Consider the following 18,103-nt stretch of genomic DNA (forward strand, 5'->3'; position numbering starts at 1 on the left):
TCCTGCTCTTACCTTCCTTGTCTAAGTGAGTATAAAGAGAAGGAGGATTGAAGTTGTTCTGTAGCTTCTAAAGTGAGAAACAGCTCATTGTATTGTTTAATATATATGTAAAGAGTCAGAATTTCAGGGCAATAATTTCTCCTATAACTGGTTGAAGCTTTGCTGTATGCCAGCAGCTGGACCCACCTGATCTGCCTTTATTTGCTTGTAGGCTTCCAGGGTAAATTTGTGCCAAGTTACCTGATTTGCTGTTGCTGTGGCTTTTTATCATCAATCACAGCTGAGCTCTAACACCTTGTTTTTGTCTCTGTGATATTTTCCACAGCTGTGCTTGCTGCTGATGTTACAGAAGCTTTAAGCAATGGCAAAGGTGAATTGAACAGGACTAAGGTTAAGCAGCCACTGCAATCCTTGGAGACAAAGGATTCTCCTGTAATTAAGAATTTTAACATAAGTGATAGGCAAGGTAGGTGTACAAGGATATGAAATCTTTTTCATTTGGGAAAGATTATGGATTCAGAGATCATTAATTTTAACACTTTAACAGTAAACACAAACTAGCTGTTTGTAACACAAGAAAATTTGAGTTAGAAAAAACCACTCAATACATCAGACTGTGGACTGCTGCTAAACAAATTGACATGGAGGGGAAGCATTTCAACAATAACAGTCAGAGTGGTCAGGCTTAATTAGACATCACCACTTCTGAGGTAGGACAAAACCACCCCAAACTGCAGTGATCAGCGCAAAGCAAGATGATAAAAGTGAGAGCTTACGCCAGCTTGCCATGACCAAGTGATGCTGGTGTTTTATTTCAGTATTTAATGGGCAGCCACTGAATTGCTACTGAGTTTTAATCATGAGATCAACTCGAGGAATGAACTTGCCTGTGGCAGTAGCTTTTCCCAGAGGTGCAGCACTCTGACATGGGTGTGCACCTGCACCACGCGTGTGTTGGTCCTGCTCTAATGAGTGTTGCATTTAATTGATTTTCCAGTGAAAGCAGGCAGCAAAAAATTGAGATTGGTCATGTCTGTTGTACAGAGACAACAAATAAATATATAAATATATGTAAAAATAACATATATGTAAATATATATGTATATGTGTATACATATTATATATATACTATATAATATATAGTGTATACTATATTATATATATATAGTATATATTTAGTGTATATATATTATATATACTATATAATATAACATATATATATAATAAATATATGTTTATATTATACACATATATTATATGTAAAAATAACATATTTTATATGTAAAATAGAAGGAGTTTTTTTCTTACCCTCTTTTTTTAAAATATCTGTACCAGGCCAGCCAACCCCTAGGCAGAGCCTGCCTCCTGCAGGTATCCTATATCATGATACTGTAGGTAAAGACCAAGAATAATGCAGAAAATACATGAGAATCATGATGGAGACCTCCCTGGAAGCAATTAAAAAGGATCTACAATCATCATTAAGATTGTATTAATCATCTGTTCTCTGCCTTGACACTATTAAATACTTCACAGGCAGTTCATATATACTTGCTATTTAGCGACTTCATAAGTTCTAAAATATTATATACTACCAGAGTGTTCAATTTTGCACATAGTCCTAAGATAATTAAAGCAGTTTTCTGTAATAGAAGGTTTGACACATTAAGGATGATTTCCAGATCAGAAACATATGTACTTCACAGTGTAATTTCAAAAGTACAGTATAGGTGCTGTAAGGTTTGATAATTACCTTCCAATTACAAAAGACCAAAAAGATGTCAAATAATACCTTTTCTCACTCAGTTAAGCTTTCACTTATGCTGAAAATTACAGTTTCTATATTTTACATGATAAACGCCAAACAACTTCGAGTAATAAACTTGAAAACACGTAATTAGAGGACTAATAAATCTTCCTTTAATGAGAAACAGCTGTTCTGTTACACTGTGCCTACAGGACATTCCCATCATTGGCTCAAGGTTTGCGAACATTTCGCGTTAATTAGACTTGAGAAGAATAAAAGCAGTTACAAAGCTTTAGCTGGGCTGTACTTTAGGTATGTGTTTCATCTGATAAATGGTGAATAAATGCTTGACCTGTCCTGTTTTGGCTGTGCAGGGGCTGTGGCACAGGTGCCACATTCCCATCTTTGGCTCAAGGTTTGCGAACACATTTCGCGTTAATTAGACTTGAGAAGAATAAAAGCAGTTACAAAGCTTTAGCTGGGCTGTACTTTAGGTATGTGTTTCATCTGATAAATGGTGAATAAATGCCCTGTTTTGGCCGTGCAGGGGCTGTGGCACAGGCGCCCAGCTGTGCCAGCAGGCCGTGCTTCCCTGGAGCGCCCTGCTTTGACCGCAAACCCCCCTACCTCGGGTACCTCTGTGGCCGCTGCCCTCAGGGCTTTGTTGGAAATGGTCGGAGCTGTACCAAAGTCCCCAGAGCAGGTACGTGCTGGTTTTTTGAATTGTACAAAGGTTTTGCATAGAAAGGTGCAGGGGGATAGAATATCAGAAAATAAAGATAGAGTAGAAAGTAATCTCACCCCTAAGGAGTTGCGGCTGGGCCAGTTAGCAAAGATTAGGAACAGGCCTGACTTAAACAGGCCACAGATGTAATCAATGAGAAGAAGAGTGCTATAGCTGGTTGAGAAGGGAACTGGAGTCAGTTGGCTGCTTTGTGAAGGAGAAAGAGCCAGTGCTCTGAGGAGCTGCCCACAAGGAAACACCAAGAAGGTATGAAACTTTTGTGATAAGGAGACAACAGTATGGAACCCCTGCAATAAGATGACAACAAAAGACTGTGAGACAGTGTGACCTAACATGGCATCACAACACTCTGTACTCTGGGATCAGGTGCTGGTGGCTGTGTTGTGTCACTCTCAGCTGAGAAGCAGCTGGCAGGAATTATTTCAGCAATACCTGGCTCCATGAGTTGAAATCCAGTAGATGAACCACTTCATTTGCTACGAGGGGGAATTACTCCTGTCAGGACTTGTTCAGTGGTATAAATCACCACATCTGTATTGAATCACCACATCTGTATTTCTGCCACAGCACTGGCACAGGAATGCAGGACTCATTTCCTCCTCAGTAAGATCAGAACATGACATGATAGATACATGCCAGTATCACTCAGCCCTCCTTCCTTCCTAATCCTTCTGTAAGGCATCTGTTCTACAAGGTGACCTGTGAAGACAATAATAAACAAAGTGTCATGCAAGAAGAACTATACAAACAAGTGAAGGCAGCAGATAATTAGAGAATTTCTGTGGTATTGTTCATAGCCTGAGCAATAATGTTCCTTGGGGAGCTCTGGAAATCAGCTGCTCCCATTAATCTCTGAGGACTGAAGAGAAGGCCTCATTAAAAGAGATCTTCTGCTGTGGTGAAAGAAAAGCTGTGTCCTGACCTCAGGCACAAAGTGGCAATGACACAGCTGTCATCTGATCCTGCTCTCTCTCAATGATATTCCCATAATTCAATGTGTGGTTCCATAGGCATGCTCTGGATGATTGTCCCCTTTTTACTGCCAGGGGTGCTCATGTTTCTCCCTTAATAACAGTAGTTGCCAGGTTAGATTCCTTGAAATCTTTTTCCTAAGTATTCAAGACCGAGTGGCTTGAAACCTGTCAAATTGTTCCCTGACCTCCTACACTTGACCAGCCCCCCTTCACTTCCCATTCTGTACCCAAATCAATGGCTGTTACCTTGCTGTTATATTTTAACACACTCTATCAAAGTGGAAGCAATTTTACTGCTTAGTGTAGGTACCATCCAATCTCGTGGAACTATAAATTGATTTTAGCCAGTTCTCAGAATATAAAGGTCACAAAAATAAGCTCAACATTTTTCTCTCCCTAGCAATGGGTATGTACAAAGTATTACTTAGTCTGCCAGCATCACTAAGCCAGCTATTGACTCTTCTATAACTTGGGGAAGCTGTAAAAGTGGTTGAGGAAGAAAAAAAATCATTGTGCATATAAATAACTTTTCTGTTATTGCCCAAAGCTGAGCCCTGTCATTAATGGGATAATGGGATACACATTGTGCACCCCAAAGGTCCTTTAAATGCTGTTGAGTAGAACAGACGTTCTACAGCTGCAGGTATTGGTACAGTAAATCAGGCACACTTACACTGTGCTTATATAAACATTAACCAATAAATTTGTCTGTGTTCTAGAAAGGGGAATGCAGAGAGAAGCTGCCATTTGCTGTGATTCATACCTGCCATATACAACTCCAGGCAAAGATTTAAGAAATATCCCAGGTATCAGGACCTGAAACGAGTACATGCTTCCTTCAAAAGTGAGCTGTACATCAGAGGCAGGGGGATTGTTTTACATTTTTCTCTTGAGTATGCAAACTAAGCCAGGACTTCATGCTGGAAATGATACCAGCTTGAACACTTCAGGAAGGGAATGAAGAGGAATTATTTTTTTTGTTCCAACAGAAGCTTATATTCACTCCTGTGAATTATATCACAATACAAGCAATGAGAATCTTGTGCCTCAAGGTTAAATGAGAGTAGTCATTTGTTTTAATACTTAGAAATGGAAGCAATTGTTGCAGCTTTATGAGTGTCCTAATTTATGGCCAAGATGATGGGTTTAACTTTGCTTCCCAAGTGCTTTGCCAGTAGAAGCAGAAGTATTGTATAGCATTGATGATTAAAAGATATCAGACAAAAAAGAATTAACTCTCAATTAAATTTATGTACAGTTGTGGATTACGATTATTGTGAAATCCTCCCTGTTGTAATAATAGCTTCTATCCCCTGTAACTTGTGCCATCAGTCTTCAAATGAAACAGAACAAATCCTCTTCAGCTTGCTACAGTGCTCATGAAGGTGCTGAGATTATGTGCCACTTCTTTCCAACTCAAGTAATTTTAATCTAAAAATACTCCTGCTAATCCCTATTTTGTACTTTTATTGGCTGCTTTTCACATGAAATTATAGTCAATTGCAGTGATTTAAGGATTAAAGGATAAGCATTTCTTCATACCAAAACCACAAAAATTACCCAACTGCCTTGGTAGGCTGCTGAGGAGAAAAATATTCCAGAGGAAAATTGTTTCCCAAGTCAGTGTTTGATGAGCTGCACCCAAAAATTCCTTCAATTTTGATTTATAATCAACAAAGTACCATTTCCTCAGCATTGATATGTGATAGGTATTCATCTCTTGAAGTGCTTGACTTACTGCAAAGTATGTAACTCTAAAAATAAGTTTCTGAGCTACATTTATCTGCTCTAAAAATGCAGGGCCTCATTCTGTTCTCACTTACATATTTTACCTGGCTTATATCTGTAGTCTGTACCACTTTAAACCGACCAGACTTGGTTGCAATTTTTCTTGAAGTACATCAGAACAGTCTTGAAGAAAAGCCAGTATGGAATTTCACACATAAAAGGAAGTGATTTTTTTTTTTAAACAGATTCTCCTATCAGAAACAAAAAAGCTATTCCTGTCCCTTTCAGACCCATAAAGCAGGTATCCTACATTTATTTAAAAATTTACTAGTAGGGTCAAAAGTCCCTTAAGTCTGCTGGCATTGCAATAAAGAGGAAAGCCTGAAGAATTTAAATCTGTCCCTGGCTTCCCTGGGCACATTTCACTTTTGTATAAAATATCTGTTGCTTTTTTGCTAGAAGAGGCAGATCTAGTAAATCAAACCACCCAGTACCATTGGTCATATTGCTGGCACAAAGAAAATGAATATATCCTAATGGGGATGCTGGTGATGTTCCTGCACGCTGCAATATCCGTTCTCGTCAGGAGCTGTGGGTATTTCTGCAGACTGCTTTCATCACTCACAGTCACACAGATACCCATCTGTTTGCACTTGCTTTAGCAGGTTAGAGAGGTTGGTGTCATCACAAAGGATTTATTTTTTAACTATTAGTAAATCAGCAATTTTACTGGACAAAGCAGTGCCACATCCATCACCCGTAAAAGATTGTTTGTTCAGAGTTCTTTCTGCCTCTCCTGGTTTAGGCAGCTGAAGATCAAGGGAGGGGGTGATTTTATGATCTCTGTTATCGAGTTCTGCTTTCCCATTCAGAGCAGCACTGCAAGATCTCCTGTCACAGCAGTTAATTTGCAGTATTGTAGACATTTGGCACTTGCTGTACTTTTGCATGTGCAGCTATTTGTTATGTTTACGTGCTCTGTGCTTCACACTCCTCCAGTGCCTGCACTGTGCATCTGAATTCACTTTGATTTTACATCAGAGAGACCTCTGTCACCCTCTCATTTGCACCACTGTCAGATCAACGTCAAGGTGTGGATTTAAAAGAGGAATAAAACATTTTGAAGTACAAGAAGGTGTGTGTCTTTAAACACACACTGTTCAGTCAAACACCAGAGGAACATGTTAACCTTAAGTTTTGCATTCTTACATTTTAACTTGGAAATCACTTCTGTCATTATTAGCACTCATCATTAATCACTACCCATGAAAAATAAATATCTCTAGTAAGAGCTTTGGTCACTAACTCAAGGTTTCATGTCTGGAGATAACTGCAGGAGTAACGACTTCTTACTGCTTGGAACCAATCAAATGATTTTGTTTCAAGAGATGACTGAGGAATGTAATAGATTCCTTTCATCTTTTCTCTAACAGAATTGATGAATTTGCATTAAAAAGATCAAGGCCCAGCTTCCAGTCTCACTTACCCCAGTGTAAATCATAAGTGACTCCACTGACCAAGTAGCATTACCCTAATGGACTGAGCTGAGCACAGCTCCTGGAAGAGACAAAAAGCCCCTGTTAAAGCAGGCACATCACACACAGGACTTTTAAATCTGAGATCTGTGTGTGTACCAATAGGTGTAGATAAAAGGCAAGCACTGCTCAGCATTCAGAGGGTGCTTTGCAAAGAGGAGATAACCCATCCTGATGTGGTTTATGCAATGAGTTACACAGCCCACGTGGAGGCAGGGATGGAGATGCTGCAGCCATCAGCTGAGAGGTTGCCTGAGATCCTTGCAAACACAAACCAGAAACACTAAACATACAGCAGAGGATGCTCTGATCTGCCTCTGTGTGGTAAGAGCTCTCAGCTCTGCCTCTGGGCTCCAAAACTGGGAAGCATTGAATGTCAATGGCTTCCAGCTCCTAGCTCTGACTCAGGCCATGGAAAGTGTCCACAATCCATCCCTGGAATGCATGGTGGGAGCTGCTGATCCCATTCAGAAACACAGTTCCAGTGTTTCTAGCTGGGGTGTATTTCAGGACAAAATGTACATATTTTTTTTCAGATGGAGGAATTATGATGTAAAGATGCCTCCTTCAAGGGGTATGTGATGAAGTGGCCACTGAAGTGGGGTTAGAAATGCCACACAAAGACATTCCATATAAATTTGGTCATATGAAAGAGTCAGTTTTGCAAATGGCATACCAGTAATCTTCACATGAGGCCTGGATCGGCGTGGCATTTTGGACATAAGCTCTGACCCTTTCCTGCCCTCTGAGTCTGTAACTGCCACTGGAAATCCACTCCTGTACTTGTCAAGACAGAAAGGGAATCACAGAGAGTCTTTCTGATGTCTTTCTCCTCCTTAAAGATACCTCATAAAATATTAAGTATTTTCAGAAAAATATCAAGAGACCTTTACAGTATATGCCATGACCCAAACATAACAACCAAAGTAGACACAGTGGGAAGAATATGTTTAGATAATTTAAAAGATAAATGGTCTCCAGCTTCACTGATCCATACACTCTGTCAATCCAGAACTTGTTAAGTGCTTCCAATACAGATGATGTATTTAGGAAATGATGTAGCTCAGCAATAGAAGACCAATGAAGCCCAAGCCATAAAACCACTAGGGAAGAGGACTCAGCTATATGCCATGAATAATATTTACATTCAATCAGAATATCAAGTACAGATTACATTTCTCTCCTACCAAGAATGTGCCACCTTTTGCTTAAGCAATCACTGGGCCATCATGACTTTTAAGTGATAATAGCAACTCAGTCTCCAACAAATAATCTGCACAGGATACAGGCTCAGTAGTTTTTTTGCATTGACAGAGCAGAGCAAGATTATCTTCTCAGAATTTCCAGGCTCATTTAATCATGCAGCTATAATAGCACACAGCTTTTAAAGGGAGCCAGCCCTGTTTGCACAAATTTGACAAGATTGCTGTTTTGTTAAAGGCACTTAAAGGCCCCTTTAGAACTGGATGTAACTCAGACTGGACCAATATCCTGGCCCCATTAAAGCCACACAAGAGTCTTTCCACTAATGGATAAAGCAAAGAAGGATTTGAAGAGAAAGGAAGCAGCACAAAACACAACACAGTACAGGGTTTAAATAAAAATAGGCATGAAATATACAGATTTACCATGGTCAGGACAAATTTAGGACCAGTTCCTAAACATCCTGCTGGTTTTGAACAGGTATATAAAGGTATAGTAGGACTTCACAGGACTTTCTTGCAGAACCAGGGGATGTCCCCTGCCAAATCACATGAATTTTGCCCCAAATATTACACATCACATGAATGGGGCTGGTTCATTCCTGAAGGGACACAGCAACCACCTATAGCCAACACAAGGCAACTGGTCCTCTGGGATGGAGGAGAAAATCATTGCCCATGCTGATAATATGTTAGATTTAGAATTTCAGAGAATCAGAATAACAACGTTGGAAGGGACCTCAAAAGATATCCAGTCCAACCTTTGTTTTGTCAAAGAGAACTAGCTACTTTGTTCTGTGCCACACCATCTGAAATCTTATCATTGTAATCCCTTGCCTTTTGCTTTCTAAATTGGGAAGAAAGTCTAGGTACTTGTCAACCTAATCAGTTGAAATTGTGAAGAATTCCATAAAAGCATGCATTCACTGAGAGTATTTATACATGCTTACATGATTTTTAAATAGATTCATTACTTGTTCCCAGTAAGGCATAGTTCACTTTGTGTCTTGGCTTTCATATGTAAAATAGCTCAATTTTTATATGTTTACAGTCCAAAACAACATAATTATTGTTTTAGACCATTTATTTCTTGAATTGAATAAAAGAAGTATTTCAGTAATTTATTCTTTGCTGAAATAGTATTTCAGCTATTTTTTTCTTTGAAGAAATATTAGGGGTTTTCTTTTGAAGAAATGAACTTTCTTTATAATCTATTATTAGTCTTCTAAAGGATTCTACATAGATATTTCAGAGTATTAGACAGGGATGCTTCAGAAATGATCTGCCTTAATTTAGCCTATTTTGCATATATCTATCAACCTGTTCATGCCATGAGAGAGTCTGAAGACCCACGAGGCATCACCAGATAAGAACACAGTTTCTATTAATTTTTCCCTCCATCTCACTTCTGAGAAGTAAAACATACTGTCAATTCTTGAATAGAAAATATAATTTGGTTCCATGAACTCAATCTTAACACCACCTTTGTAGCTGCTGAAATAATGCAGTTTCAGGCTCCAGTAATTGGAGGAGGCAGAACACAAAAGAGGAGGGGTAAAAGTTCACACCTGAGAGATGGACGAAGGACAGTGAAAGGAAGGGTGAGAAATCACCTACTAGGAGATTAAGTGGGAGATCCAGGGTGTGTTTTGAAACACAACCACACTTCTCCTTCTCTTCCTGTTTTCTTGGCTGGGAATGCAGAGAAAAGCACAGGAAGAGCACTTGTGAAAGCAGCAGCAGAGAAGGGGTTAGACCCGAGGAATATAAAGAGCACGGAAGGAGATCTGGCAACAAAGCAGTGAGAGGAGCACGGCTCCTGTGCCAGGGGTGAGAGCACATAAGACATCTTGAGGTTTTTTCCAACCCACATGAGGGAAGTTTTCAATTAAATCTTGAAATAAACTGGAAGGTAGAAGAGGTGTCTGAGAAAACATTGCTTGTAAAAACATAGCAGGTTTATAAACCTCCATAGGCAATCAAAAAAAAAGGCACTGATAAAGAAAATTGTTGGTAGAGAAGGGGAAAAAATCCTTGTGTGGGGAGCATGTTCATATCTGCAATCAGTAATTCTTTCACCATTTTAAAATACTGTCTCTCGTGACCCTGATGATAAAATTTGTACTGAGAACATGCAGAAAAAAAAATCACAAAAGAAATAAAGAAAGCCCCCAACAAAGAGTCTGAAAAGAAAGAGCTTAAAATACATTATTTTCCTCAAAGACCCATTTTTCTTTCATGGTGTTAATCACTTTCCTGCACTTTGTCTGTATATGATGTCTAGTCCCAAGAATCTTATTTGGAAAGCAGATCCACATAATAGGGGGAAATGTAATGTATTAGGATAAATTTCATATTTAAAGCTGTTCTATCAGTTTCAGACCTGAGTGTCAGACTAGGACTCCAACTCATGGCCTAATAGTACTCTTATCTCCCCAGGAGGCCAAAAAAGGAGCTGATCACTTAAATCTATAAGAAATCTGGCTTAAATGATTATAAACTAAGGCACTACTAGTGCCCCAACTCTTTGTTCTTCTTAGTTTTTTCTGTCATGTAATCTTCATAATTACTCTTTAATTAATCTCCACAATCTCTTAAACGTCATGAAAGGTTTTTTGTTTCTTAAACTCTAAATCACAAAGCTTTCTATTGCAAAAGCTTTACAAATAGAAAAAATATTCCCTATTAAAAAAGAGCCATACCTTAGCAAAATCTTTCTAATAATTGTTTTGTATTTGTTCAGTATGAAAGGGATAATCTTTATGTACTCCTTGACATATCTTATATCAGACTGAAAACTTTGTCAAGCAGTCAATAATATCATTTGTATCTTCATGAACTGGTTCTTTCCTGGCTAACCATCTCAGAATCCTCATTTTCTTTAAAGACAGCAGATATAATATATTGAGATGCCAATTATATTGCTCTGAAAACCTTGCAGCAAATGAACTGCACAATGATGCAAAAATTATAAATGACCTTTAATGCGACATAAGCAAACTCACTACCTCGCACTCAGGCAATATTTTCTCGTATACTCACATAGGTTTTCAACATCCCAGAACTGGAAAAGGATCCTAGAACTGGAAAAGGATCCTAGAACTGGAAAAGGATCCTAGAACTGGAAAAGGATCCTAGAACTGGAAAAGGATCCTAGAACTGGAAAAGGATCCTAGAACTGGAAAAGGATCCTAGAACTGGAAAAGGATCCTAGAACTGGAAAAGGATCCTAGAACTGGAAAAGGATCCTAGAACTGGAAATGATCCTAGAACTCTCCTTGATAGTAGAATCTAGACCCCCTTCCATTTGTGGGAATCATTTACTCTGAACACAGAAAGTCTCCTAAACAAGGTTTAGTGGGTGAGCTGACTGAAGATCCCAGGTTTTCTCCTCCCCACAAGTGTTGGGTTAAAACAGAATGATTTTGTATTTCATTGGCACAAGACAAATTTGCCTTGCAAATTCTGAATGGTGTTAGGGAATGGTGTATGTGCAGCTGCAGCCACGTTGGCAAACAGAGTCTGGAGCAGAGGAGTTGTTATAATCAGAAGTGGCTGAGTGATGCAGAGCCCACAAACTATTCCCTGCTGCTCATGATTTTGGTAGGTGAAGGGGAAGAAAATTGCTCACCAGACAGCAACATCGGCGACACAATCTCATTTTCTATCAGGCTGAAAGAGCTCAGGGACAGTGAACTAGATGTTCACGTTTTAATTTCATCATTAAAGCATCAAGTGAGTAAATTTGCCCATCTCAGAAGTGGTTTGAGAGCACAAGGACTGAATACTCCTGTAGAGAAGGAGAGAGACTTGTGTGACTGCTCTGCTCTTGCTGAGCTGTGTGGATGTGAGGCACTCCACACTTGACTTTCCACTTTTTTAAATTAAAAAATATGTAAAGGATCATTAGGTCAAAAATTAAGCTCCTATCTAAATTTACACTAATATCCCAATCACAATGAGCCTTTGAAATGCTTTTTTTTTTGCTACCAAAAAATCCTGGAAGTAACTCTTTGTAAAACTTGTGAGGTTGAAGATGTATTTCACTTAAAGATGGTGAGAAATTGATTCTGGGAATTACTGCTTGTGATTGTAGGAGAAGAGATATGGTGACTGGGAATTCAGCATTTAATGTGGGGAGCTTCTGGATACTTAAGAGGAAGGAAAGGAGAATCAAAACTGTGTTACTGAATATTTAGGACAGGGAAGACATTAGGGTATCACTGGATGGCAAAACAAGAGATGTAGGAATTAAACACACTCTGAGTAGAAAAGAAAGTAATGCCAGAACATAATGATATAAAATAGGAAACTAAGAGTTGATGAAAAAAGCAGAATTTCCCTGGAGCATCCTATTGACAGCTGCTCTTGTTTCCCTTTTCTCACTCAGTAAATACAGAAACAAATATTAACATGGAAACATACAGAGGGAAATGGGAATATCCTTAGCACTCTAGTAACAAGACTTCTTAGACCAGTGTAATTTTTCTGCTCTCTCTTGACATTTTAAATAAGATTTATGTGCTGGTAGATGTCTCAAATTTTAAATGATGACCCACACAGTGTAATATGTCAAAAGAGCATTTCTCTGCCAACATTCCTCTGAATGAGAAATGGGCTGGACAGCAGGTACTACTAAATGTTAATAGCTCTAAAACTACACAAATTGTAAATTTATTGAATTGTGTTAATAATGAATCCTTAAGCTGCTCACAGAATTCTGAAGGAGTTGTAACTCAAGCAGAACTAAAGGTGCCCATAATCCTCTGAAGTCACAGGCAGAAGTGGCCACAGCCAGAGGAGTTTGAGGAGAAGGAGGCAGTCTCCACCTGAAGATCAGACTGGTTTGGGGCATTTTATTAGATTAAGAGAGAAGCACTCGAGATTACATGGTGATGCTCAAATCATTACGTAAATATAAAGTTACACTCATATTTAAAACCCAAAAGGAAAGTTTCTTACTCTAACAGCTGTGAAGAGAAGCATGGCAATGGAAAGGTGATAAAATACTGATATCTGCAGGCAGCTTAGGCAAGTGTTTGAAGTGTCAGCTGCCAGTTTTGGTCAGGATGGGGCTCCAAGGCACATGGCTTGGGAAGAACAGTGTGAAGGTGTGTAAGTCTAAGCCCAGCAGAGATGTGGGGGAACAGCACTAAGGAATATGGCAACCAGCCTGGTGCACCCTGTTCTAGGCAGGCTGTGAAATGTGTGCTGCAGGAATAGCTGGGGTCAGAAAGGGACATGACTTCTCTTAATTCCAGTCTGGATCTGGTCTTTTTTTGAAGGACTGTAAATGTAAAAAAAAAAAAAACACAAAAAAAACCAACCAAACAAAAAAACACTCCAATCAAATAAATCATAAACTCAGAAGAGAAAAAATATATTGCATTTTTCTATTTCAGAACGTTGATATCTCACCCTGGGTTTAAGAGATGTCAAGTACCTTCTCTGTGAATGACTGTTTTCAGCAGTTTAAGTGGTCATTTTTATTCCCTTGTGAATGACCTGGATCCTACAGATTTGCTGTGCCTTAGCAACACCATGATGGCACTGAAGAACCAGGGGCTGGCTGAGACAGCTCTGATTTGTGAAATTCCCAGTGGGAAACGCTGGGAGAACCAGAGGCTGGCGGGTCACAGGCAGGGGGACCCCTGCACCACATGGATGGGAAGTGTCCTGGTGGAAAGCGCCTCATCCAGTTGGGTGAGGGATGTTAAAGCTGAGTCTCAGAAATTTGCTCTCTGTCACCCTTGCTCCAATGCTCCCCAGATGGGGGACAGCAGAGGGATCTGTCTTTTTGGGACCTGATCCATACAGGAATGATCTCTGCTCACAGGGCATCAATAAGAGCAGAGGTCCTGCCGTGCCCAGCTGGAGCAGAGCAGCAGCATCTCTGTCCCTTATCTACTTCTGTGAAAAATAAACTCAGTTATTCCACAGCTGCCCACTTCCGCATTAGTTTGGGCAGAAATACTGACAGGTGGTGAAAACGTGGGTTTGTTCCATCATATAACCTTGAGCACTTCACCTTGTGGGGTTTCTGTGGTGATTTCACCCAATCCAATATGCAAGCATAGGCTGGCATAGCAGGGAAAACCAGGTTCACACACTCACAGTTTGCATTGATAATGGGTTACACATTTGAAGATATTGATCAACAGCAAGGAAAATAAATTGAAGTAATGCAGGATTTGAGAAAGCTGCTGACTACAGACAACTGAGTCTGCATTCTTTTGGTTTGCTTTCTTTGTTTAAGCTTATTTAGATACTTGAAGGGCTGCAGAAAGAAATTTTCAAGTATTCCAGAGAAAAATCTATCGTGTTCTTATCTGAACAAAATTGGACACTATCAATGCAAGCAAAAATCTGAAACAATGAAAGCTGAGAGGGCACTCTAGTCAACACCCTTGAATGACACCATCATCTTATGAAGTTTAGTCACCTCTACAGCGTGGTTGAGGGACATTTATCAGTATATATCATAATGAATGACCAACAAAAATGTGTCACTACTCTTCATTGGTAGCATTTGAGATGTAAAAATTACCTTATCACAGAAATACTGCAAAAATATTCTCCCCCTTACAGGGAAAGATGAAGTTTATTTGAAGGATGAGTATCTCACCTCCATTATCTGCTAAAGAAATAAAAGATTTCCCTTTCTCAGGTAGTCAGTCTGATCCCCTTACTAGTTACTCAGATTTAATTGGGAGGAAAACCCATTTAATTATGACATAGTGGAAGGAGCTCAAAGCTATAATCAGGGCTCATTTTGGAAATTTGTCAGAGAGGTCATTCAGCCCTTCACTGTCATTCCTGTTGATTTCTTGTCCCTGAATCAAATTTTCTAAGGTCTATAATGATCATCTATTACTGATAATTTTCTGTGGAGATACTTCTTTCATCTTTCTCTCATTCATTCATTTTTAAAAATCCTTTGACTTCTCCTACCCTCACATGCTCTTTTTACTGATGTCCTCCTGCTTCATCATCTCTGTTCTCCCATTGTGTGTCCCTCATCATTCACCAGCCTTACTTTGGATACTGAAATCCATGTATTTGCCTTCTGCTCCACTAAATACACATATTTACCTGCTGATGGCCACAGCTCGATCCAGCACCATTGTAAATCTCCAAAACATTGTGCTTCAGGGCAATAGAAACTCATCAGCTGCCAGCAGAATGACACTATTTATCAGCCAAATAAACACTGCTTTGGCTGCCAGGATTTGTTGTGGTCCAGTCAATGCCCTAACTTTCATCTGACCCTTGCCAAGCATCCAAATCTCTTTCCTTGCTAAATATGGTTAAGATCTCCATCAATGGGAGTTTTTAGAAAGTGATTAATATTTATATTTAAAGAAAGAGGTGCATCCTGCATGGGGTTAACCCCAGAACCAAGCAAGGGTTGTTGTTCAGGATCCAACATATTCCATATCCTACAGAGTGAGTGTGCCAGAACCGGTTAAAAATAGCCTCTTCCATTCATTAGCGTCAGCAGATGGCCATTAATCTTCCTGAAAGTATTGATTCAAACTCCTCGTCTCCACTTTCAAGGCCCTTCACAGAGTCCCCTCTGCCCATCTATCATCCCTCCTTACACAGCTGAAAAGGTGGCTGGCTTTGGGACAAGCGGGTGACAGTAACAAACCGGCCGCTCCCTCGCACGCTGCCCCCGACGTCTGCAGGGAGCTGTACACAGCACCAACAAAGCTCTTCCATTTGTCTCCTTTAAAAGCTTTCCCAAAACTTCCCTTTGCCATCAGAAGGGCTGCAGAAGCATTCCAGAGTCAGCCACTGGTGTGATGGCACTGGAGCCTCTCCGGGGCACGCTCTTGGCCAGGGCCCTGTTGACACTGTGTGTTTCTCCACCTCCAGCATCCGTCTGTGCCAAGCTGTGGTGTTCTGTCTCCTTGACTCAAAGGGCTGGAATGTAAACTCTGAGTTATGCCCTCAGAGCATTTCCCAGCACAGGCAGGTAATAAGAAGCAAATCCTAGCTCAGGAGGTCAAGAACTGGAAGATTCACCACAAAAAAGGTGCACAGTACCAAAACCTCACGGACTAGTCCAAGCCAAAATTAGTAAAACAGCACAGGCAGTTTTTGCTTGGCTGCAATTTAACCCCTGCATGTCAGCCCAGTGCTGCAACTCAAATAATGCCTGACCTTCCCTGAGACTTGTTACCAAAAATATATTTCATCTGGTTCATGAATGCCATCCTTTGAGGGTCATCACTGCAGTTCCCCATGCATCTGTGCTGGTGTCACCCACAGCAGACAACCTCATGTAATTTTTAAGCCAGTGGGCATAAACCTCCCTGTAATACGCCCCACGTAATTGCTAAACCAGTGGGCATAAACCTCCCTGTAATACCTGATAACTAACTCTTTTACTTCTAGAATTGATGTTCTGTTGTTTGCACCAAGCGCAAAAGTTCACTGTGGTTCCTTTCAACTCTAGACCAGCAAATTTAGCTAATATATATCTTCCTTCTGCCCTAGTTTCAAGATCTTTCCAAATGCATGTGGACTCTCCTGGAAGAAATATTGAAGATGCTGGAGGCTCTCACCAAGAAGACGTATCTAAGACATCAAGAAATGTATTTTCCCTTCTTTCCCAACCCCAAATTCCAAGACAAGATATTACATTCCTTTTGGAAAGAAACCCCTCAGCCATTCACACTCCATCCCTTACAATGGAAAGGGAGACTTCCCAAGCTCAGACCTCACCAGAAAAACAGCCTGATAAGGAGTTCACAGCACCTGAGAAACAACCTTTTCTTGAGAAAAGAAGTGATCTCACACCCCTTCTGCATGAGGAGCCAGAGCCCAGAGCCCCAGGTGTCAGTGTGACCTCCCACCCCCCTTTCCATTTTAAGCAGCACAAAGAAACGACAGCACGGACTGTTCCTCCTCATCCCAACACAAACCCAGGCTCATTCCCTGCAAGCTCACAGACTCGTTCCAGGCATGGTTATCCTCCCAGGAAATGGCCCAGTGGAGTGTCAGTCTTGAGGAACAAACCACCCCAGGGTTTCCCAACAGAGCGGCCCAGAGCATCTCCTGTGGCTGCGCAGCTCCCTGTCCCTCCCCGCTGGCTGGGCCCTTCCCTGGATGCTCCATCCAGGAGTGCAGGGCCTGCTCCTGGAGCAAGGCTCCCAGCACACCCCACAGCAGCCAGGAGGGCGTTCAGCAGAGCAAGGGGCGCTGTGGAGGTGCCAAAAAGCAGCGGTGGGGTGCAGCACAGGGCAGTGTGTGCTGAGCTGCCCTGTTTCAGGGGTGTGCAGTGTGAGCCAGCTGAGGATGGAGAGCTTCAGTGTGGTCCTTGTCCCCCTGGATACAGTGGTGATGGAATTACATGTGAAGGTAAGGGAGAAAATCCTCTTTAAAATGCTCTAATAACTCCAAGACTAATAATTCTCCACAGTAAAAATTATGTTTTATTAGAAATTTGGAGGTTTTTGGGGCCATTCTGTTTTCAAAACCAATTATATTTCAAAATAATAAGTAAAACCTATAACTTTGAGGCAGCACTTTCTGCTTACAAAAATGACCTCTTTATTTGATACCATCTAATCTATTAAAACCAGGGACAGATTGTGATCTTGCTTAACGCCAGATTCATTCTACTAAAGTCATCGCATTCAAAATTATATAAAATTTCTGTGAGAAAGAGAAAAATTGATTCTACTTCTCTATACAAGGAAAAACTAATTTTTCTAATATCTTAAAAATTACCTGTAAATATCTATCTAATATCTCAAATATGAAACTGAACTTGTCATCTGAAATGTATAGCATTTCAGATGGGTTTTCACAATATACTGAGTTATTTATTAGGCACCTGAGAATCCCTCCATAAACCCACAGGATTATGTACTTTGTTGAAGCAATGAATTCCCTGACTTTGCTATCATTAATCACACCTTTTGCTGACATCCCTCTGATAAGTTGATATCTTAACTGGCCTTCCACCACACAAAGCAAAAGTATTTGTAACATTCATTCCCCTCTTTCTCATCTGGTCTCAGCCATGATGTACTGGGAAGGACCTTGCTGTGAGCCAGGCTTTGTGGGGGTGTGAAGCCCCCAGCACTGCTGCAGCTATCTGAGCTTAGAGCACTATTGGAGATATAGTACAAAATGTACAAAAAAAGGGTTTCTGTAATCTT

The 18,103-nt window shown here is 40.3% G+C and overlaps 1 protein-coding gene across 1 annotated transcript in view; it reads left to right on the top strand.

Moving 5' to 3' along the window:
- Positions 1-18,103, top strand: part of LOC106632255 (von Willebrand factor D and EGF domain-containing protein-like) — a 169,765-nt gene that overhangs the window by 117,225 nt on the left and 34,437 nt on the right. Inside the window, 3 exon segments of the mRNA XM_031057240.1 lie at positions 326-464; positions 2,284-2,450; positions 16,434-17,297. Coding sequence (XP_030913100.1) covers positions 326-464; positions 2,284-2,450; positions 16,434-17,297 — 1,170 coding nt within the window.

This window comes from Geospiza fortis, unplaced genomic scaffold, assembly GCF_000277835.1.
Source record: "Geospiza fortis unplaced genomic scaffold, GeoFor_1.0 scaffold112, whole genome shotgun sequence".
In the NCBI taxonomy this organism is placed as follows: domain Eukaryota; kingdom Metazoa; phylum Chordata; class Aves; order Passeriformes; family Thraupidae; genus Geospiza; species Geospiza fortis.